The following is a 24101-nucleotide window of genomic DNA, read 5'->3' on the forward strand; positions in this document are numbered from 1 at the left end:
GTGTTCCGTTCACTAAGCCTTGTAAACTGCTTTTAAAAATGTGACTTCTGTTTTAAAAACTCAGTAGCACATTATTTTATAATTGTGGCTGTCAGAACCATGTGGTTTTCCTTAAACCTTGCTGAGAAATCAAGACTATTATTGTACTGCACATGGCCTTTCAGCAAAAACAGTTGTTGTATCTTTCTTGGTAATAGCCCATTTACTTGGTAAGACTCAGATCTCCAATTTAGAAAATACAACTTGTGACTTAATGGATTGTGTCTTCTAAATTCCAGTTATTATTTATATATCTCAATCTGTCGTAAGGGTAGTGCCTGAAATGATCCTTACCGTGGAATTACCATGTTCTATCTACTTATGTTTTGGAGGGTGTCCACTTATAATGTCATCATTTTGTCATCAGCCCCTAGCAGTTTTCCCCTTTTTAAATCTCATGTACCGGATGGCCTTAGGCAAAGCACTTTCTTTCAGTCTCAGCCCCCACACCTGCAATATAGGGATAAGAATGTGGACCTGCCCTATACGGTTGGCGTGGTAAGACTTACTAGATTAATTATGTGTTATGTATTATGAACATTCTTGAGTGCTATATATAAAGATGCATTTATTTAGAAAATGGTTTTACGTAGAAATCCTTACATTCTTACTGATTGAATACCTTAAATTTGAGGATACATGTATGGGGGTTTTTAATGGTCAGGATAGGATGGGGAAAACAAGGGTGAGCAGATCGCTGAAACAAAAGTTAAGATCGGGTGCTACTGGTGATACCAGGGATACCGGTGCTGGTATCTGGATGTATTTTTCGTAGCAGTTTCTTTTTCAACACAATTCTCCAAAGTTGATAAATGGCTCCGAAAGGGATCATCAAACATGGTACATTTTCAAGCATCTCAGAGATGACGACAGCCCAGGGAGGATACTTTTTTGACTCTTTTGCAGGAAAATTTACCTTTGGGAGAAACAAATGTATTGCATGAAAGCCACATTAAACAGCACAATCTTCTATGCATTTACGCGGAAGTAAATCCCATCAGGTTACCGTATTTTTCGCCCTATAGGATGCACTTTTTCCCCTCCAAAAATGAAGGGGAAATCTGGGTGCGTCCTATGGGGCAAATGCAGGCTTTCGCTGAAGCTTGGAGAGCGAGAGGGGTCAGTGCGCACCGACCCCTCTCGCTCTCCAGGCTTCAGGAAGACATCCGCAGCCTAGGCAGCCCTGCGGGAGGTCCTGCAGGGATGTCTAGGCTGCGGATAGCAGACTGCTTCCCGGAGCGCCGGGCGCCCTGAAAGCAGAGCGCCCCTCGCGCCGGGCAGACATCCGCAGTGTGGGGAGCCCTGCAGGAGTTCCCCGCAGGGCTCCCCACGCTGGGGATAGCAGCCTACCGCCCGGCGCGTGGGGCGCCCTGAAGCAGAGCGCCCCTCGCGCCGGGCAGACATCGGCCAGCCCCACAAGCTCGGGGGACAGCAGGGAGGTGCAGCGCCGCCATCCCGCTGTTCCTCGACCTGGTTCAGTTTCCCCGACCTGCTTTCGGGGGGTAAATAAAGGAAAAAAATTTCCCCTTTATTTCCCCCCCAAAAAACTAGGTGCGTCCTATGGGACGAAAAATACGGTATATGGGTTGCTCCCAGGTAAGTGAGGACAGGAATTACAGCGGGTTAATACTTCCAAGTGGGAGGTAAGCAAAGGTTGGCAATATTCCAAAAGGGAAAGGGAAGACTCCTGAGTTGCATGCAGTGTAGGGCTAAGACTATGGCTTCAGCAGCACAAGGATGTCGCCTCACATGATGGGATGTTCTCCCTCTCTCCTTCCCTTGTGCACCCCGACCAAATTTTGGGGGGCCATGGGAGGAGGAGAGGGGAAGAAAGTCCCATTGTGCCAGTGGCAATCCTCTGCATGTTGTGTCTGGGACTGGTCAGTGTCTGCATGGTTGACTAGCTAGGAACCACATGGAGGTGACCTTGAGTTCCATAAGTAAATACAAAAATTGCAGCTGATGCCCTGTTGTGATAGGTTGTTGTTGGCATCCATCTGTCTTGGGAGACAGAGAGAGAGTTTGCAGGTAAAGCCAAACCACTAAAGAGGAATTCTGTGCTTAAGCAGAGCATCTTTATCAATTCAGGAGTTCATAGCAGCAAGATTGGAGAGCTGAATCCCCCCCATGAATGCAAATTAGGGAAAGACTAGTAATGACATGTAGAAAAGTAACTTACGTAATTTGGGTTCCATGTATTGTAGCTTGCAGGTGGCTCAAGAAATATATAGGACAAAAAAATTAGGAACATTATCCCTGGGGAGAAAAATTGCCACGTTGCCTTCCAATAGCATTTTAGTGGTCTTCCTGTCATCTCTTCCACATCTGCACTGAATCTGTTAATGAAATGGATATATTTAGGGAGGGATCTGTGGACAATTCATTTGCATGCAACCTTATTAAAAATGAAGCCAGCTAAACTTCTGTTTCTCCTCTGACCGCATGCCTGCTCATCACTTGATGAAAGCAGGAACAAGCAGAGCAGCTACATAAGCATCACTCAAAAGAGGGAAACACAAACAAAAGAGGATTCAGGCTGGCGTAAAACGTTTATGTACTAATTTAGAAATGATTTCTGTGACTGAAATAGAAATGTATTACATGTCTCCATAGTGGGGAAGACTGACCAGCTAGCCTGTTCCGTCTCCTTTCCAGGTTTTAACTGCTGGTGGGAAACTTCGAGGCCTCTGCTCTCCCTGCCTAGAGTTCTTAATCTTTTAAACCAGAGGGATTTTCAAATCAAGGAAAAATAAACACAACAGATAGGAGACCTTTATCCTATTGCATATTGTGGGATTTAAGTCATCAAATTAAGGCTGCAAACCTTATCTGGGCGTAAAGGTAAAGGGCTACTGCACAGTTAAGTCCAGTCAAAGGTCACTATGGGGTGGCAGCGCTCATCTCATTTTCAGACTGGGGGAGCCGGTGTTTGTCCACAGACAGCTTTCCAGGTCATGTGGCCAGCATGACTTAACTGCTTCTAGTGCCAGGTTGTCAGGAGCTGGGACAGAGCAACGGGAGTTCACCCCGTTGCACGGATTTGAACCACCGACCTTCTGATTGGCAAGCCCAAGAGGTTCAGTGGTTGAGACCACAGCACCACTTAGTTGGGACCTTAGTGCCACAGAATACAATGGAATTTATTTCTGAGCAGGGGGACATGGGATTATACTTCAAATACAATAACCAGGTATCTCTTGCTGCACCTAGGCCAGGAAGAGATCTGGGAGACACCCTCACTTTTGACTTTCCTGCTCCTCTTAAAGATCAGGCCTTCATTGCTTTTTAATGTTCTAAGTGGGAGAGCAGGCCGGGGGGGGGGGGCAAGGCACTCCATCACTAAAAAATCCTGATTTGCATGACAAGATGTAGGTGGAGTAGGCTAATTTTGCTGAGAATTTTCAGGCATTGCAGAATCTGTCTAAACGAATCTGCGGTTAAGTTTCACTGGGTTATGCTGAATCAGTAGTTCTGTTGAAGCGCCTAGCTTCTCCATAGTGTGTTCATTTCTTAATAGAATTGCTTATTTATGAATACGGCTGCATGTGTCCATCTGCCTTGAGTTGCTTGTGTGAGTTAAATGCTGCAAAAAGTGCTTTCAGTAGTAAAGAACTCACAAATTCAGCAAAAAAAATCAGGCTTGGCTCAGAAAGCTATTAGCAGCTGGGAATCGAGTCTCCAAGAGCTGAGCTGTTAATGAGGAAGTCCTCAGTTCTGATCTTATTTCTGCAGTGAATTCACTAGGTGGGCCTACTGCACAGGGTTGTCTGAGACATTCTAGAGGAAGGGCATTGAAATGTTATTTGAATGTTATCACTGTTAATAAGGAGTAATGCTGATGTTACAATACAGCAACCAGCACCTAAGGGCTTATCCGGATACATATGCAAAGAAACATTACCTTTTCATTCCATAAATATATACAACACCGATCACTTCAAAGAAAGCAATGACGAGCAAAGGCATGGTCGCCGCAAAGGCATCAAACATCTCAAGCCAGTAGTTTCCTGTTCTCAGAGTAAAAACCAGGCCCAGCAGAAAGGCAGTAAGGCATATTAAACCTACAGACAGCAACATTTGTCACTCAACACAAAGGAAATAAAAAGAAACCTAACCAGTGGTGTTTAGATGTGTGTTTATAGATGTTCCATTCTTGCAAACACCCATGTTTTGCTGCTCACCTATCCTCCTTAACGGTTAATGGGTGCAATCTGGCATCATTAAAACTATATAGTTTCTGCCCAACAGATTATTGTTATTGTTGCTGTTACTATTTGTTAATTTATATAAAACCCTTCAGAGATCTCAGGGCGGTTTCACAAGATAAAAACACAGGATAAAAGCACAAAATAAATCGAACAAAAACAAGACACCACCCCCCCGCCCCCACAAACACAATTAAAAGGCCATAGAATTAGCACAAGGCCTTGTTGAAGAGGGACTTTTTTTGCCTGTATTAATCTTGAGCATGATATTGACAAGAAAAGTATTTGAAGAAGATGCCTTACCACATACAGCCTCCTTGCATATGTATCTAGACACAATGCGAGATTCTGTGAGAGGCGTCAAGATACTTTGAACAAATCCAAACATGGAAGATATACCAAGACTGAACAGCATGAGAAAAAACAGAATCGCCCAAGCGTTTGATCCAGGCATCTTAAGGACGATTTCAGTGAACAGAATAAAGGCCAAGCCGGTTCCAGAAACACTCTGCAAAATTCACAAATAATGGTAAAATCTGTCAGATTGATTTCTGAGTGTTATTTATTCTAATGCAGAGGCAAAATGTTGTATTACTCAACATTTACCGTATTTTTCGCCCTATAGGACGCACTTTTTCCCCTCCAAAAAATGAAGGGGAAATCTGTGTGCGTCCTATGGGGTGAATGCAGGCTTTTGCTGAAGCTTGGAGAGCGAGAGGGGTCGGTGTGCACCAACCCCTCTCGCTCTCCAGGCTTCAGGAAGCTATCAGCAAGCCTGGGGATCCTGCGGGACTTCCCGCAGGGCTCCCTACGCTGCAGATAGCAGACTGCTGCCTGGAGTGCAGGGCGCACTGAAGCTGCGGCTGGGGGGGGGGGAATAATTTTTTTCCCTTTATTCCCCCACCCAAAAAAAAACCTAGGTGCGTCCTATCGGCCGGTGCGTCCTATAGGGCGAAAAATACGGTGGCCATTATTTGGAATAAGATACAGCCATTACCGATGACAAGTTCTTACTGGGGTGGGTGGGGAAAACAAAAAAACCCTCTTGACCTTCGACACCTGAGATGTGCATTTTTAGGACTCACCATGTTTTAGTGGTATTAAGTTGCTGTAATCTGTTTTTAGTGTTGCATTTTAAATTGTTGTCACTTGCCCTGGGAGCTAAGGGTGAAGGAATGGTAATAACATAATAATAAAAGCAGCCACCTAAGCTCACAGGATGCTTTCTGTGGTTCTTTTAGTGCTCATACGTGCAGACACAGGTGTGGTTTCTGTCTGTCTCTGCAGAATTATAAGGGGAAACTTATCAAGCTGGACTAGAGTTCTGGTGGGTACCCCGAGCCCCATCTTCTGTGTGCAAGCATAGTGGGGTGGGGGGAATGTAGATTGTGTTTCTTTGGAGATAGCCAGGCAAACAACCTGTGGTCTCTGTGCACTCATACATATGGGTAGGGTAACAAGCTAGTTTACCAGAGACTGAGCAGCTTGTGTGAAGCCAAAAAGCTAAACACAGCACTTCTGAAAGAATTTCCTGCCTGGGCCATCACATCAACGGTAGGTAGCTGAAGAGCCAGGGCTGTGACCACCTTGCAGAATGGCAGAGGTTCAGCAGAGAAACTCTACAGAAAACTGCAGTGGAAGCTGCAGAAACCTTCATGGAATGTGACCATTGCAAAGCTGTTGACACAGTCAGTGTGGTCTGTCATTGCTTCCTCTCAGGTGAGGTTGCACTGCTCACCTGGCTTCCCCAAATACAGTGGTACCTCAGGTTACGTACTTAATTCATTCCGGAGGTCCGTTCTTAACCTGAAACTGTTCTTAACCTGAAGCACCACTTTAGCTAATGGGGCCTCCTGCCACCGCGCCGCCGGAGCCCGATTTCTGTTCTCATCCTGAAGCAAAGTTCTTAACCTGAGGTACTATTTCTGGGTTAGCGGAGTCTGTAACATGAAGCGTATGTTACCTGAGGTACCACTGTGCCACATGCCGCTGTGAAGGAGAGGAGCAAGGCGGCAGGGAGGTTGCCATGGTGCAAGTGCTGCAACAGGAGCAGCGGGTTGGCTCTGCCGCAGCAGCCACCCTCGCCAAGCTCCCCACTGTCTTGTCCTCCCCCATAAGCAATGGCAACGTGCACTGTTGGGAAGCTGGGAGGGCAACCTAGCCCCACTTGTGCCACCCTACTGCTCCCTACTCAATGCACTACCTGTCGTGGCAAAAACAGCAAAAGCTCTGGGGGAGCCCTATCACTTCAGATCCTATTCAGTAAAAGCCCATGGTGCATCATGGCTGGTAATGGAGACACCATTATGCCCAAGCCAGGGAACCTATAGCCATCAGTTCCTATCAACAGACACAGCCTTGCCCTTACCATCCATGCACCTGCTTAAAACCTGCATGCCATCAGGGAAGGCAGCAGCCAGAAAACCCAGCTCACAGAGATCATGCATAAGGTGCCGAAGTCTGAGACGATTTTGTACCATTTCCTGTAAATAGGTGCCTTGGCAGAAAAAGAGCATATGAATGGCATCAGGAACTAATGCCGTGTCTGTGGCAATAGCCCCAGCAAGTGGCGTTGTTTGGGCAACTACAAAATCAGTGCATACTGTACTTTTACAACTGGATCATTTTGTAATGGAGTACGATACCTGATCAAGGAATTTCTGGCGATCACAATTTGCCAGGTTGAGAGATGCCAGTTTATTGATATCTGTTCCATTCAAATAACTGAGCCAAAATGCGCTGCTGTCTACAGTGATGTTGTCGTTCCTGAATGCCTTGGTGATGTATTTAACATTTCTGTCAGTAAAGGCAGGAATGATACGAATTATTTGCATTGCCACAGTCTCTAAGAAAAACAACAGCAATTTGCTTCAAATAGGGGCAGGCCAGGGGCAGAACACAACCCCCACACAAAAAGGAAGTTGCCTGTATACCTGAATTAATGATTATGCACATGGAACATGCAGGATTGTATACTTTGTGTTCTATGCTACAATCTTATTTTAATTCTGCCCTCTGGGGTCCCCTAAACTGGTTTAAGGGGGGGGGGGAGAAATGACACTAAATTCTAGACAATGAAAAACAAAACAAATTGTGAACAGAGGGCTTGGACCAACACCTTAAATTGGTTCCTAACTGTGAAACTTGAATGGCTCACCTTTCCAAACATTCTTCATAGGCCATTGTTGCTTTGAACCCCAGAATTGAAAAAATTGGGATTGACGCAAACAAAGAAGTCAAAGAGTTTATTCCTGCTATCATGACAGCATCCATTTCACAGTCATTTCTAGGAAAAACAAGTACACAACAACCCGATTAAATGTTACAAAGGACAGCACTATCTCCTTCTAATGTTATACATTTCAGCTACTTATACTCTACTCTTCACTGAATATTTTCAATCCCAGAACAGTAAAACAAAGCAATAGGCAGATATAGCCGGGGATGGGGTGTCAGGGAAGAGTTAGAAGTGTCCAGTTTCTCAGAGGGAGAAAGCATTCCCCAAAGGGAGAAGGAGAGCAGTGAATCTAATAGAAGAGAGCAACAGGAACAACAGGGAGGGACCGGCTGTTCACAGGAAAGGCAAAGGTTAAGTTCTAGCTCAGATTCGGAGGAGGGGAGATACAAGCCAGCTCTAGCCAGGAGGTTAGAAAAAAGCGGAAAGCGAAGGGAAGGGCGCATTTGACATTTTGAGAGTGGCTGGTCACAGAGAAGCAGAGCTCAGAAGGTATCTGAAATAAGTGACTCTGAGGAATAATAGTTAAGAACCGTGTATAAGATTGTTTTGTTAATATGCAATAAAAAGTTATAAAAGAACAAGAAGCGTCTGTGTGGTGATCTGAAGAGGACAGCGACCAGTACTGACATGGGGGATAACAATATATGAAAATTACAGCTGGTCAGCCTAATATCAGCTCCAGTAAATTACAACAAATTTAAACCATCTGCATCACAAGGCAAGTAAAGCTTAAACCACAATAAGGACAACAGGTAGTATTTCCAATTTAACCAAATACCTGAATAAAAACAGATAAAAAAAGTCTAAACAACCAAATGGCCTTTGCAACCCTATCTCTCACCTAAGGCAGCCCACTAAATCCCCTTGTTCTGCTGCCTTTCACTCAAAGAGGGACCCACTCTGTGCCAGCAGACTGACTTTGTAGCTTTTGAGCAACTTAACATCTTTTGTGCACACTCTCCAACCCCCATCAAGGGTGTAAAGGTAAAAGTACCCCTGCCCGTACGGGCCAGTCTTGCCAGACTCTAGGGTTGTGCGCTCATCTCACTCTATAGGCCGGGAGCCAGCGCTGTCCGCAGACACTTCCAGGTCACGTGGCCAGCGTGACAAGCTGCATCTGGCAAGCCAGCGCAGCACACGGAACGCCGTTTACCTTCCCGCTGGTAAGCGGTCCCTATTTATCTACTTGCACCCGGGGGTGCTTTCGAACTGCTAGGTTGGCAGGCGCTGGGACCGAACGACGGGAGTGCACCCCGTTGCGGGGATTCGAACCGCCGACCATGCGATCGGCAAGTCCTAGGCGCTGAGGTTTTACCCACAGCGCCACCCGCGTCCCATCAAGGGTATAATAATAATAATAAATGGATGGAGCTTGCCATTTACAGGACATACTCTCGGTTTAAGCTTGTGTATGCCCTCAAACAATGCCATTTCCAGGTGGCTTCAAATCCATCTTTCCCTTTTTAGGCTGACAAACTGGAATGCAAGAAGCAATGAACAATCATTTCAATGAAATTGGAGAAGGGGGGAAGCAAATTTAGTCCTAGGGTCCCTCTTCCAATGCTGTGAATGCTGGTTTCTGCAGAAGACTTTAAACTGGTTAGAAGAGCTTAGCCTGCCAGATTCTCTTTGGCTGCAAGATGGGCCTGAAGAAATGGCCAAGCACAGGTGGCATATTGCCACAAAAACTAAATAGCTGGAATGTGTTGTTTGGTCATTGTTATTAATTTGTTTATGCCCCATCTTTTTCCCTGACGGGACTCAAAGCAGCTTTCAGTTTAAAAACATGAACTACTAGAGAACCACTAGGTTTCAGGTTAAGAATGGACCTCCGGAAGGAATTACCGTATTTTTAGCCCTATAAGGCGCACCGGCCCATAGGACACACCTAGTTTTCAGGGGGGGGAATCAAGGGAAAAAATATGATTTCCTCCCCCGCAGCTCCAGGAACAGCGGGCAGGCTGCACGCAGCCTGTGCACTACTCCAAGACCTTCTCCCTGCTTTTGCGGGAGGTAGAGGAATTCCCCCACCGCGCGCGACTCCTGCGGGCTTTTCGACCAGGAGGGAGAAGGGACTGAAACGGCCAGTCAGACCCTTCTCCCTCCTCGGGGAAAAGCCCCCAAGAGCGGCGCACTCTTTAAAGGGTGTGCGGCTCCTGCGGGCTCTTCTACGAGGTGGGGGATTCCCCCCCCCCCGTAGAAAAGCCAGCAGAAGCCGTGCACCCTTTAAAGAGCCCGCGGCTTCTGCGTGCTTTTGCGGGAGGTGGGGGAATTTCCCCATCTCCAGCAAAAGTCCACAGGAGGGAGAAGGGACAGACTCAGCCAGTCAGTCCCTTCTCCCTCCTTGGGGAAAAGCCCCCAAGAGCTGTGCACTCTTTAAAGGCTGCGCAGCTCTTGCGGGCTTTTCTGTGAGGTGGGGGAATTCCCCCACCTCATAGAAAAGCCCGCAGAAGCCACACACCCTTTAAAGAGTATGCGGCTCCTGCGGGCTTTTCGACCCAGCTTGTGGGGCTGGCAATGGGGGGGAAGCACTGCTTTCCCCCACCACCAGCCTCAAAGCGGAGTCAAGGAGCAGCACGAAGGCGTCGCTTACCTTCCCGCTGCCACCCGATCCTCTGGGGCTGGCGATGGGGGGAAGCGCTGCTTTCCCCCACCGCCAGCCTCAAAGAGCAGACTCTCCTGGCTTCAGCGAAAGCAACACGAAGCCTCCGGAGCGCAGGCTTCGGAGGCTTCGCGTTGCTATCGCTGAAGCCAAGGAGCCTGCATTCGCCCCATAGGACGCACACACATTTCCCCTTCATTTTTGGAGGGGAAAAAGTGCGTCCTATAGGGTGAAAAATACGGTAAGTTCGTAACCAGAGGTACCACTGTATTGAGAACATGCAGCTGCCTCAGTCACTTGCCTTCTGATCAAAAATAAAAACTCTCAAGTCTGGGCTCTGCAGCTGACTTCAGTGGGACTCATTAATCATAAAGTATTGCATCTCAAACTTAGCGGAAGTTTTCCCACTTCCACATTCACTCCCATCCTTCCTGCAGATGATGTGGAGATCTTCACACGCAGACATGCATATGCAATCTACCACTGTTTGTGTGCGACAGCCTGTGTACTGGGGCATCTGCCCAACACTGGCATTGCAGAAAAAACAATAAAGGGCATCTTTGGGATTCACACAGAGAAACATCAATCGAACCGAGCCAGACGCTTTTCCTGTGCTCCAGTGTGGGCTGAATGAATTGAGTCTTGTCTCCAGAGATCACTGAGGCGCTACCTCATAGAAGTCAATTTGACTGCGTCAAACAACTCCCACGTGCACAAGCTGTTATTTATGTCTTGTTTTTATCTGTATGGGCCTATGGCCGTAATAAATATTTAAAAAAATAACAACTCCCCTCCACATTGTGAGCAAAAGCTAACAAACCTACCTTGACGGGTTGTAGCTTGCATATGCTATGTGTCCCCCAAATCCTAAAGAAAGAGAGGAAAAAATCTGGGTGGCTGCATCAAGCCAGGCACGTGGATTGTTGAGTTTCGTGAGCTGTGAGAGAGAAAGAGAGAGCTCAGGGTTAAACACATTATTAGTCTCATAATTCCTGTGTTTCACAAACTGCCTGCTGGGGGCTTGCTGGAGGGGGAGAATCAGTGTGTAGGAGAGAGCGCTTAACTCTTTCCATGTTTGGCGATAGTCCCTTACAAATGCTCACTAGAGTGCTTTTACCTTCACTTGCACATCTTCCACTCTTGGACCCTGCCAGACGGAGAAACAAAAAGCAGTCCAGGGGAGCATTTGTAGGGAAGAATTGGTGGGCATAGGGAGGATTAAGTAGCTGCCCACTGGCTTCCTCTGCAAATGCATCTCTCCATCTCTGCATTCGCCCCAGCATTACAAGTCAAATACAGAACTGGGACACCCCATGCTGGCACAATGAAGTGTAGTTCTGCCCTGTCTTCCGAAAAATATTATTTGACCCTGGGTTGTCTATATTCGTGAATTTTAGAAAAGGGCACTTTTTACACAAGTTTCTGTTCTTCATAGATTCCAGAGGGAGTTAACAAAGTACAATTGCCAGAATATGTGTGGATCCCAACTACAGTGCCCCGCAAGACGAATGCCTCGCAAGATGGAAAACTCGCTAGACGAAAGAGTTTTCCGTTTTGGAGGTGCTTCGCAAAACGAATTTCCTATGGGCTTGCTTCGCAAGACAACAATGTCTTGCGAGTTACTGCTGGTTTTTTTCCCTCCCCCCCCTTTTTCTAAGCCGCTAAGCCGCTTATCAGCTGATCCGATCAGCAGATAGGCCGCTAATAGCGCTAATCCGCTAATCCGTCAATGGGCTTGCTTCGCAAGACGAAAAAACCGCTAGACGAAGGGAATCACAAAACGGATTCTTTTCGTCTTGCGAGGCACCACTGTAGTATTAAGTGGTAAACAAAGAAGCAGCATGGAGGAAAGTTCAAAGTTCAAAGCCACCTCTAAAAGACCAAGTCAGACTTTCTGTACATCATCTGGAACACCAAGGATCAATTGAATAAATACTTGCATTAGGAGTCATGAAGTAGAGTAATCCGTGAACGGCTCCTGGGAGAGTCAGTCCATAAATTAGGAATAATGTTAGAATTAGGTAAGGAAATGTGGCTGTAAAATATATTGCCTAAGAGGAAGAGCAAAACAGATAAGAAAAAAGTGAGTGTCAGGAAGAGGTTAAGGCAATACCATGAAACAGATACTGTGCACACAAAATTACTGAACAGTTGCAGCTGAATCCAACTCAGTGAAAAACTGAGTATCTGAAGAAGTGTGCATGCACACAAAAGCTCATACCAAGAACTAACTTAGTTGGTCTTTAAGGTGCTACTGGAAGGAATTTTTTTATTTTGTCAGTGAAAAACTGTTTTTGTTTAGCGTGGTTTGAGGAAATGTAGAAGTTCTATCTGCCATGTTTGAGCTACAGCAGCTCATGCATGTGTGTAAATCACCACATAATGGTGCCATCCAGTGTGGTGCAGCAGTGGTTAACATGGCAGACTAGAATTGAGGAAACCTGTGGAAGTGTGCTCCACAGAAGTGCAGGGAGGTGGGGGAAGTGCAGGCAGTGGGGGCCCCCTCCCAACATTTTGTCCAAGTTGGTGCCTATGGCCATGAAGCCAGTTCTTGAGACAGTTCTTGAGAATGTTCTCCAGTCTAACCGACTGAAAGATTGTGAGCAGATTGTGTGCAAGAGGAAAGAGAGAGTCGCTTGAACTCTTTGGATGAAAAGTAGGATACTAACTGGCTGAGTGATTGATTGATTGATTGATTGATTGATTGATTGATTGAAGAGGCAAGCATGCATGTGTTAACCAGCCTTTAGTCTGTTGCAGAAAAAAGAAGAAAGAAAACACCTTGTGACAACTTAAGGAACTACAGTCTGTTTTATTAGATGTATCTAGGGCTGCCATACATCCAGAATTTCCTGCGATTCATCTGGACTGCTTTTTTCAGAAATCGGGTGTATGGCTGCCCAATCAGAAATAAAGCTCAACAGCTTTTTGTGTCGGGATCTTAACTTTTTGAAATATGGTTTATCTACAGTGGAGAAGAAGCAGTTTCACACAGTGGACCTCAAAAGTTAAATACACCATAAGACAGGCAATATATTATTCAACTGACTATTCATTATGACGTTTTATGACGCAGTCCGAGTCAGGCCATCTAAACTGCTGTTCCTTCCCAAGGTGCTTTAGCTCTGTAATCTAGTAGGAACTCTTGTGTTCCTCATAGTTGTACTTTATAGCTAATTAATCCACAATTTTTCTCATTTCCTTTACATATTGGGAACCATTCAGTGGAAATACCACAAACATAAGCCAAGATATTAATGCTGAGAGTGCCATGCCTATTCTGCGAAGATACTGCTATTTCAGCTACAAAATGGCAGGCCCTCACCCCCTAAATTTAAAAATAGAATATTAGATAATACTCTATCTTCTGTCTGGACTGTACCATTTCTAACTGTAGGCAGGTAATAAGACTATCAAACAAATGCAAAAAAAAACCTCCTGCATGTGGATTCTAACCTAGCCTCCTCGCAGACGCATTAGTTTTCAATGGGCAGGTGCCTTTTAAAAAATATGGTAGAACATTCATGTGAGCTGCCTCCTATCTCATGTGGTGCAGTCCAAAAGTGGCTTTACCACTTCAGTAAGGACCAGGTCAGTGAAATACAGGTGTCTGGTAATAATCCCTGCTCACCTTTCCAGTCGATTCAATTCCTCGTACTGTACAAATGAACACAAGTAACCAGCAGGCTGCCAAACATAAAACCAGCCACCACTGAAGCGCACCACTGTTTCCAATATCCGTGCTTATGTTTAAAGTGTACCTATACCAGAAATAATTGGTAGGTGTGCTTTTGTGACATTCTTCAATAAGTTCTGGAATAACAAGCACAGAATGCATGATCAAAACAGATGGAATCGTAAAAGAGTTGGAAAGGATCCTGACGATCAGGAATATGCAGTTGTCCCATTCTACACCAATTGAGCGTGCAGATGGTATACTGTATTTTAAAAACTCCATTCCATGTTTTGTTTTGTTCTTAAGGAAAATGTGAACCCACCATAAACCCCTCTCTTCTGGAGTTCTAGACTGAGGTATTGTTTAGTTTGGGGAATAGCCTCCTCTTGATTGACAAACAGGGCTTCCCAAAAGAATGACATCAAGAGGAGATGCTTCACCTCAGCTCTTCCAGACCAAGCCTGGAACAAAACTCTCTAGCCCTACATATATTTGGGTTAGGGATGCAACCAGGCACAGCCCCGGGTGAATGGATATGTGCCTCATCCTCTTGAAGCTATTCCATAAAGGGGAAGGGGCAGGAATGGGGCCTTTCTTCAGGCATCAGTTCTCTCTGCCCAGGAAGCTCTTGCTTTGGCATAACTAGTAAACTAGCCAGGAGTGGGGAACCTTTGGACCTCCAGCTGTCATTGAACTACAACTCCCATCAGCCCTAGCAAGCATGGCCTATGGCTAGGGTTTGTCTGAGTCGTAGTGCAGTAAGAGTTGGAGGGCGTGAAGATGCCCCACACCTGCTTTAAGCTATTGGCCCCATCAACACAGCACTTTAAACCATTATTAAACTAAGCTATGCCTTAAATGTAAACTTACTGCTGCTTCTTTCAGATGGGCAGGGTATAAATAAAATTATTATTATTATTATTCTACCTCTGTTGCATTACTCTGCCAAGTGTTTAGTTCAGTTCATATCCTATTCCCTACGGCCAAAGGAGGCATGGCAGGGACAAAGCTGGGTCTAACAATTGCCGACTGTAGTAGAGTTGGACAAACAATTTTATGCGGTGGTTGAAGGATACATAGAAAAGCGGATACTAATACCGTAACAGAAAGCAGCAATAGACTTGGGAACTCACCTGGTTTGCTGGTATCTGTTGGGCAGGAACTCCAAGGTAACGGGTTTCGGAAAGAATTTATAAGATACCATAACACCAAGGCTAAAAGCATATTGTAATAGAGAATCACTAGGAAGGACAGTATCAGAGAAGTGTAACCTGTGGAACATGCAAGCAGACGCAGAATTGGCATGAGCAAAGACAACTGCAGGAGTCTGATCTGCACAAATGAAAGATCAAATCCAATGACTATCTGAACTCTGGCAGTCTGGAAAAGAACATTGCTCTGTGAATTAAACAAACTGAGTGGGGTGGGGGATGCAATTTCCATTTTGCCTCAGGTGGTGAAATCGGAAAGGCTGCCCCTGAGTGTCCCTGTTTATGTTCCAGACAACTGCCTGAGTTTATTACGACTGAGTTTGCTATTACAGCCTCACAGAGCCCGTGCATTTCCAGGAAGGAGCAATGATTAGAAGATTGTATAATCACAAGTAAAGGCAGTTACAGAAACCTACCCAGTCCTCCCAGGTAAGGAGAGATGTGCCACCAGAGTCGAATGCAGCCTTTTTTCAAGCATTGCCCAATAGCTAATTCAAGAAAAAATACAGGGATGGCTCCCAACACAAACGCGATGAGGTATGGAATCAGGAATACCCCTAGAAACACAATAGCCAAGCACAGTTAGCTCATAGCAGTGGCATAGCGTGGGTTCCCGGTGCCACCTGCCTGACCATACAAGGGAAAGCCCAGCAAGCCGCCATAGCCCTTGGAGGGCGAATCCCCCCCCCCCGATGCCCATAGAGAGGAGTGCCAGGCCAGGTTGTGCTGGGGTGCCCTTGTCCATCTCCCTCCATCCCTGCCTGCATACCATGGGTCTGGACTGCTTTTCTGCTTTTGCTGGGGTGGGGAAGCCAATGCATGGGGGGGGTGCGCTGGTTGTGTCCCCTCAGAATTCTGTGCCCGGGGCTATGGCTGCTTTTTCATTTTCATTTCAAGGATGCTTTTAGTAATGCTTTTTAAATATAAGACCTCAATCCATAGTGTGTGTGTAAAATCTGAAGAGTTGCAAATTGGCTACCTGATAAATCTAGGATGCATAGAATCAGATAAGGGTTGCAAATTTCTGGGAATGTAGCTGATAGGTGACCTCAAACGGCTCCAAGATATACACATTTAGCAAAACCTGTGGTCAGAATGCACGGAACGTCACACAGCTTGTGGTTAAGACCCAGACACGGAAACCCACTGACACCTGGGACTGGAACAACTGATTAGCAAACTGTGGTTTGCCCTTTTAGCTTTATCAGATATGAAACTAGCTTGTGCTTGCATTGGGAACAAATAATGGTTAACCAGAATATTACTAAGACAGCTGCTTATGTCAATAGGTAAAATAGGTAAAATGCAAGGGAGCTTTGACCATATTTGTACAATGATGAACAGGGGAAGTAGGCTGGTAATTTGTTAATAAGGCAGACGTGGTTGGCTGTAAACGTTGCCTGCTCCGTCCTAGTGGGCGGGCGGAGGAGGGACTTTCGGCCGGATGAGAGACTTTATAAATGCGTTTTTCCAGAACCAGGTGTGCCTGTATTGGTCACCCACCCTTGCAATGGTGTTTTCCTTTCAATAAATTTTGCTACTTCATCAATTTCGCCCATAATTTCTTTTTAAAGGGTCCTGGGACTTTTAAGTCTCAGGAACCAGTGTTTTAACTCTTACATGGAGTCAGCCAATTGTGTTCTTCCTGCTTAAAGGTAAAGGTAAAGGTTCCCTGCCCGTACGGGCCAGTCGTATCCGACTCTGGGGTTGCGCACCCATCTCGCTTAAGAGGCCAGGGGCCAGCGCTGTCCGGAGACACTTCCGGGTCACGTGGCCAGCGTGACGAAGCTGCTCTGGTGATCCTGCACCAGAGCAGCACACGGAAACGCCGTTTACCTTCCCGCTATAAAGCGGTACCTATTTATCTACTTGCACTTAAGAGTGCTTTCGAACTGCTAGGTGGGCAGGAGCTGGGACCGAACGACGGGAGCTCACCCCGCCGCGGGGATTCGAACCGCCGACCATCCGATCGGCAAATCCTAGGCGCTGAGGTTTTACCCACAGCGCTACCCGCGTCCCTTCTTCCTGCTTAGATCTGTGCAAAAGGCAATAATATACAACTAATTGTTAGAGGGGTTTTGTTTTCTTTACTGCGGCATGCATTGAAAGCACATCTAATTGGTGCTGTGGAAGATCTAGAAGGTGAAAGTGATGGAAAAAAATATTGTTTCATTGATCTGAGGATTCCTAGCTGCTGTTTTTACAGTTCCATTTTAGTTTGTTTTTATTCATTTTTTTTTCTGGCATTTGTGAGGGGGGGAGAGGGAAGAAGCTCTCTGCAAACAATCCATTCTGGACAATGCTTTTATGATTCTGTCATATGATACTTCAAAAACTGGGAAAGCATAAAGCATTTATGCCTCCCCTACCAATCATTTACCTCGTTCCATGTTAGTGTTCCTAAAAGTCATATAGTGGTAGAACAAAATGGTTTTGTCTCTTTTGATTTGGCAGTGTTGTTTTCTAAAGTTAATCAACTTTAACGGAAATCAGCTAGAGTCAGCTCAGGTGTTCATAGCTCCTTTGGTCTATGTCTAAAGTTGCTCTTGCATTTAAGTACCTTTGCAGCTGCAGCTGCATATACAATTGAGAGCCTCTTGAATCCACATGTGGTGAATTTTGCATGTTTCCTTAGGGAATGAGGCTGAGACTGTGGTGTCTTTAGGATATATGGTTTATTTACACCTATATGCAACCTGAGCCTTCAATAGAGGTGTTCACAGCATCAAGACCCCAAAAGGCTTCAGCTTTGTATTCAAACAGAAATCAAACATTGCTCCCAAACTTTACTCCAACTTTCTCCCCAGCTTGCTGCTTTACTTCAAGGCCACATAAAGGTAAAGGGACCCCTGACCATTAGGTCCAGTCGTGACCGACTCTGGGGTTGCGGCGCTCATCTCGCTTTATTGGCCGAGGGAGCCGGCGTACAGCTTCCGGGTCATGTGGCCAGAACGACTAAACCGCTTCTGGCGAACCAGAGCAGCGCACGGAAACACCGGAGCGGTACCTATTTATCTACTTGCACTTTGATGTGCTTTCGAACTGCTAGGTTGGCAGGAGCAGGGACTGTGCAACGGGAGCTCACCCTGTTGGGGGGATTCGAACCGCCAACCTTCTGATCAGCAAGTCCTAGGCTCCGTGGTTTAACCCACAGCACCCCCTGCGGCTCTCCAGGCCACATAGAGCCCCTTAATCTCCCTTAATGGCTCACCACCCAGGCTATCGCCTCACTGGGAGGCTAGCCTGGCTATTCCAAGAATTAGAAGCATTGATTAAATTTTAACAGTTGCTGGATCCAGAGATTACAGAGGTCTGGAACACAGCCAAACACCCCAAACAGATAACATTATTTTAGAACACAAGTAGCTTGTCGTAGTTTAAGTCTGAACAATCACTCAACTAATCTCCAATGAAAAGGTGGGTTTTCTCTTACCTCCTCCGTAGGTTTGGCACAAGTATGGAAAACGCCACACATTTCCAAGACCCACAACAAATCCAGCACAGCTTAAAAGGTACTGGAATTTACTATCCCACTTGGGCCTTATGTACCCTTCATCGCTGCCTTCAGATTCATCAGTTTCCATCTTTACTTTATACTCTTCAACTCCGCCTTCAGGTTCATCAGTTGCCATCTTTGCAACCTCTTTTCTCCCCTTTCAGCACAAATTTCTCCAATATTAGCAGCTGCCAGGCAAGTAAACCTCCTCACTGAACCAAGTAAGTAGCAAGGGGGGGGGGCGCAGCAGATGAATTCTGAACAATGGATGGAACTTCCACCTGCGACATCACACCAAAGAATGCAGATAAAATAACCTAGCAACCTACAGCCACACAAATTACAGAGTTGAGATGAGGTACTGAAGTTAACAGAAAAAAATCTTACTACTTCAAAGCAGTAAAGAAATAATCCAAACTCTAAATTGTATTACCTTTCCCAAAGGTTCCCTCTTCCCCTAGCATAGGAAAAAGGCCACAACGTTTGGTAAGTTAAAAAATGGTTTACTTACCCACTTAGGTCAGGTTCATGTGTTTCATAAAAGGTTGCTCAGGCAGCAATGTTCACCTTAGTTACAAAGCGGCAGAAGTTCCTAAATTATTGGTAGAGGAACTCAAGAATGGATGCTGAGAGCCATGCAGTTGAGCTGGAGCAACCAACTCAAACCTCTTCACATGCTGAGCTTCTCAAGTAAAGTGGAGAACAAAGGCTTGATTATTAGTTCCTTCCAAGGTGAGGGGAAGTAGATAGTTAAGCCTGTAAGGACAGCATACTCTATGGTATTAACCCCTTCATGCATTACTTTGTTGTTAGCCGCCCTGAGCCCGGCTTTGGCTGGGGAGGGCGGGATATAAATAAAAATTATTATTATTATTATTATTACTTAGAAACTTAACATGATTTCCCATTAGGACAGCCGTGTCCAAAGACTGGCCCACAGGCCAATTGCAACACGTGTTCTGGTTTAATACAGCCCCACAAGTAATTTGGCAAAATCTATCTGTTGTGGCTCCCAGTGAATCCCCGAGCGCCGCTCAGGACCTTGGGATCTCTGAATGTTTCTACACCGTGGGACTGCACGTCCTCTGCGTTCTCACGATCTCATGGACCTCGTGGGATTTGGTGCATTCCTTCTCCCTGCGCTGTGTCTTCAGCACACATAGTCACAAGGGCAGGCAATTCATCTTTGCTGTAACTGAGGAGAACCTGCACTTGCCACCTTTATTCAGGACAGGGGACAATAGACAATAGCGCAGAAGGGCGCAGAAGGCTAATAGTACAGTGGTGCCTCGCAAGACGAAATTAATTCGTTCCGCAAGTTTTTTCTTCTTGCAAGTTTTTCGTCTTGCGAAGCACGATTTCCCATAGGAATGCATTGAAAATCAATCAATGCGTTCCTATGGAGACCGTCCGGGGACAGAGGGGAAGCGCCAGGACCTGTTTAAAGCAAGGGGCGGCGGGGAGAAGATTGCTTCTCCCCGTTGCCTGCCCCGCAATCTCCGGGGACCTGTTTTAAAGCAAGGGAAGGGGCAGCGGGTCCTTCCCCGGAGATTGCGGGGCTGGCAACGGGGAGAAGCGATCTTCTCCCCGCCGCCCCTTGCTTCAAAAGAGGTCCGGGGACAGCGGGGAAGACGCGCTGCGCTTCCCCGCTATCCCCGGAGCTTGCGGGGCAAGCTTCGTTTTGCGAAGCAAGCCCATAGGGAAATGCGTCTTGCAAAGCGGCTAAGAAAACGAAAAACTCCTTCGTCTAGCGAGTTTTTCGTCTTCCGAGGCGTTCGTCTTGCGGGGTACCACTGTAAAAAAAATCAGAGTTTATTACATGAGGCTACAAGACACCACCTCCAAACACCTCACTTGTCATTACAGCGTAACTTCATTTGGAAGAGATCTCTGGCGAATTCTTGTTGGACAGTGTATTAGTGCTCGGATGAACACACTTAGTATAATTAGGGCTTGGGCGAACACATTTAGACCAAAACCTCTGGCACTGCGCTCACATGATCTCATCCCCTTCTGGCCAATTTTTAAAATGGCAACTGTAAATAAGGGAAGGAAAGTTGACAGTGAGGACCACCACTTCCAGGACAGGTGGAAAGTGGAATATTTCTTCACTGAAATACAGAATCACTGTGTTTGTCTGATACGCCAAGAGACAAACAAGTGGCTGTTTATAAGGAATTTAATGTCAAGAGACACTACCAGTCGAGACATAGCACATACGACAAGCTAACAAGGCGTGACTGCAGTGAAAAGTGTAAGCACTTGAAGCTGTTTTGATGTCAAAACAGTGATTTTTCACAAGAACCTGCGAGTCAAATGAAAATGCCACAAGGGCGAGCTATGAGATGGCAACTGACTGAGCAGCCCTACTTAGGATCCATTCTGCTCACCCCAAAAAAGTGGGAGGGGCTAGAAAATGCATTCTAAACATAGTCTGTCTCCCTTTTTCCTTGACTGGATTACGCCCAGTGGGATCACCACCCAGCGGTCGTAAAAGACAATTGAACTTTGGAACATGGAATATACAGACCCTGTCGGATAACACTGATAATGAGCGCCCCGAAGGCAGAACTGCCAAAATTGGAAGAGAGCTGTGATGTTTTAACATCGATATTGCAGCGCTTCAAGAAACTCAAAGAGCAGGTGAGGGACACCTGAAGGAAGAAAAAGGAGGCTACACATTCTTCTGGAAAGGTCCACCTGAGCAAGAACATCGAATACATGGAGTAGGCTTTGCTATCAAAAACAATCTTGTAAAGCTCCTGTCAGAAGTCCCTACCAGCATTAATGAGCAACTTTCAACCCTTCCCAAAAAAATCGCCAAAAACCAACAGGCACTTCTAAGCACTTATGCACCAACATTGGAAGCTGATGAAGACATCAAAGAAATTTTTTACTCCCTGCGGGATACCATCCTATCAGGGATGCCTCAGGAGGATAAAATTATCCTCCTGGGTGATTTTAATGCAAGAGTTGGGCGAGATTTCGACTATTGGGAAAGAAGGAATTGGCAACAGCAACCAGAACGGAATCTTACCTTTGACTATATATGCAGCGCACAACCTTGCTATTACCAACACATCCTTTTGACAAAAAATAAATTTAAAACATCATGGAGGCACCCTCGGTCAAACCAATGGCACCTCTTAGACTATGTAATTATCCAAGCTGAAGATAGCCGTAATGTACTCCTTATCAGAGCTATGACGAATGCTGGACAGATCCGACCGATTAATACGCCCCACAATGGCTATCAATATTATACTTCAACATATGATTCAAGGAAGGAAACCAAGGCGGAAATGAACACTCAAGTCCTTCAAGATCCTATTAAGCGGGACTGCTTCCAAAGGACCCTTAAGGACCATCTGCTTTTGGAATTCCCTGATGACATCAAGGAACACTGGACCAAGCTAAAAACATCCATTATTGAAGCCTGTGAACAAACTATTGGATACCAAACCAAGAAACATCACGAGTGAGAATGACAGTGAGATTGAATGCATTATTGACAAGCAAAGGAAGGCCTTTCAGATCTGGCAAAGAGATAGAAACTGTGCCACTAAGAAAAAAACCTATGCCAACGCTAAGGCTGAAGTTCAAAAAAGAATCAGAGAACTAAAAAACACCTGGTGGATAAAAAAAGCTCAAGACATCCAGCACTTAGCCGACACAATAAATCATGGCATATACCCCCTGCACTCAACAAATGGTTCCACACTTCTAAAAAATAAAGCTATTGCACTGCAGTGGAAAGAACATTACCAAAATATCCTTAACCGCAACTCCCCCATAGCTGCTGAGGTCCTCTCACAAATTCTGCAAAAAAAAATTAAGATGAGCTTGCAGTATCTCCAAATCTGGGAGAGTTGTGTACAGCTATTAACCAAATGAAAAACAACAAAGCCAGCAGACCTAATGGGATACCTGCCGAAGTCTGCAAAGTAGGTGGAATTGAACCTACACAACAACTTCACAAGCTCATCGGAAAAATCTGGGAGAGGAGATCCCAGTATACTTTAGGGATGCCAAAATTATCAATCTCTTTAAAAAAAGGTGAGAGAATGGATTGTGGAAACTATCAAAGACATCTCTCTATTAGCTGTGGCTGGCAAAATCCTTACAAGGATCTTAGCAAACCACCTCTTAATAATATCCGAGGTGACCCTTCCTGAATCCCAAAATGGTTTTAGACCTTCTAGGGGGACGGTGAACATAATTTTCACTGCTTGACAGCTTCAAGAAAAATGCGGAGAGCAAAACTAACCCCGTATATTGTGTTTATTGAACTGACTCAGGCCTTCAACACTGTAAACCGTAATGCCCTGTGGACTGTCCTTCTGAAAATTGGCTGCCCAGATAAATTTGTGATCATCATTCGGTTCCTCCATGATAATATGACAGCAACAACTGCAGGTAACAAGGGCTCTCAAAGTGAACCATTCACAGTGGGATCAGGTGTTAAACAGGGTTGTGTTATCGTCCCAACTCTATTCATTATTTCCATTGCCATGATCCTACACTTTGTTGAAGGAAAACTCCCCTCCAGAGTAGAAATCATATATCAAACAGATGGAAAGCTCTTTAATCTGAGCAGGCTGAAAGCAAAGAGTGAGGTTACCACAACTTCCATCATAGAGCTTCAGTATGCTGATGACAACTTAGCGTGTGCACGCTCAGAGGATGACCTCCAATCCATCCTAAATATCTTCGCAGAAGCTTATGAAAAGCTTGGCCTATCACTCAACATCCAAAAAACCAAAGTAGATTGGGCAATCAAAGGCATGCTGAGCATGAAGAGAAACCCATAAAATAACTTGGGGTGTGTTTCTTTGAACATGTGTACTTACAGATTTGGAATCCCAGACAATGTATCGTAATTCTTCTCCCACTTTCACCACAAAGTAAAAAAAGAAGATAACCAACATGATAAGAGGACTGATAAATCTCCAGGTGGCCTGCCAGAAGATATTGGGTTTGTGTCCAGTCATGAACTTAATATCATCATTAAATCTGATAATAAAGAGAAAGGAAGTTTAGAGAAACCAGACTGCTTTGGACAGATTAAGGGCCAACTCACACATGCATATTCATTACTTAATAACTGCCATAAGGAAAGAGGTATAGCTGTCAACCTTCCCTTTTTTGCGGGAAATTGCCTTATTTCAGCACCGTTTCCCGCTGCTATCCCGGATTTTTAGATATCCCGTAGACTGTCTCCAGGACAGGTGAGGCTACTGATCCCTTATTTTCAAATCCGAAAGTTGACAGCTATGGAAAGAGGGCATTACAGATATGGCAGAACCGACAGAACTTCCATATCTGCTTGCATTGCCTAAAACATTATAGCTTGTGCAGGGGCGTAGGAAGGTGGGGGTGGGCTGTCCCCTGTGCCATCGTGGAGGGGGGTGACAAATTATCGAGGAACTATTACAGTAGTACCTCAGGTTAAGAACTTAAATCGTTATACGATTTCTGTTCTCATCCTGAAACAAAGTTCTTAACCTGAGGTAATAATTTCTGGATTAGCGGAGTCGGTAACCCGAAGCGTATGTAACCCGAAGCATATGCAACCTGAAGCGTATGTAACCTGAGGTACCATTGTACTGCCCTACTAGGGCAGTTCATAAAAAC

General features: G+C 45.5%; 2 protein-coding genes across 14 annotated transcripts in view; one reads left to right on the forward strand and one right to left on the reverse strand.

The window, feature by feature from the left end:
- TERT (telomerase reverse transcriptase) overlaps window positions 1-24101 on the forward strand; it is an 84848-nt gene that overhangs the window by 27480 nt on the left and 33267 nt on the right. For 2 of the 13 annotated variants that reach the window (XR_014529592.1, XR_014529593.1), the window contains exon 17: window positions 946-1046. The exons of 10 other annotated variants lie outside the window; for them this stretch is intronic. The gene's annotated coding sequence lies outside the window, so the exon portion shown is untranslated. Of the gene's footprint in view, window positions 1-474; window positions 538-945; window positions 1047-24101 lie in introns of those variants that run through there. One more of the 13 variants, XM_083519047.1, reaches the window with a different exon arrangement.
- On the reverse strand, window positions 588-18959 carry LOC310714183 (sodium-dependent neutral amino acid transporter B(0)AT3-like). The gene is made up of 12 exons (XM_083519374.1): window positions 18405-18959; window positions 15388-15528; window positions 14894-15031; window positions 13716-13897; window positions 12025-12135; window positions 10909-11021; window positions 7402-7530; window positions 6890-7040; window positions 4548-4752; window positions 3941-4100; window positions 2219-2375; window positions 588-955 (listed from the first exon to the last, which is right to left on the reverse strand). Exons 1-12 carry the CDS (start codon window positions 18601-18603, stop codon window positions 749-751), a joined length of 1893 nt encoding a protein of 630 aa, XP_083375500.1. The 5' UTR covers window positions 18604-18959; the 3' UTR covers window positions 588-748.

Source organism: Podarcis liolepis, assembly GCF_965112155.1.
Source record: "Podarcis liolepis genome assembly, chromosome: 8".
NCBI lineage: Eukaryota > Metazoa > Chordata > Lepidosauria > Squamata > Lacertidae > Podarcis > Podarcis liolepis.

Bases quoted from the DNA above. Each gene is read 5' to 3' on its own strand.
- LOC310714183 (XM_083519374.1), bottom strand. From the start codon at position 18,603: ATGGCAACTGATGAACCTGAAGGCGGAGTTGAAGAGTATAAAGTAAAG. The intron at 7,531-10,908 runs GTAGGTTTGTTA...TGTTTTTCCTAG, and splicing joins GCAAGCTACAACCCGTCAAG to AAATGACTGTGAAATGGATG. The intron at 956-2,218 runs GTAAGTTACTTT...TTTCTCCCAAAG, and splicing joins ATACATGGAACCCAAATTAC to GTAAATTTTCCTGCAAAAGA.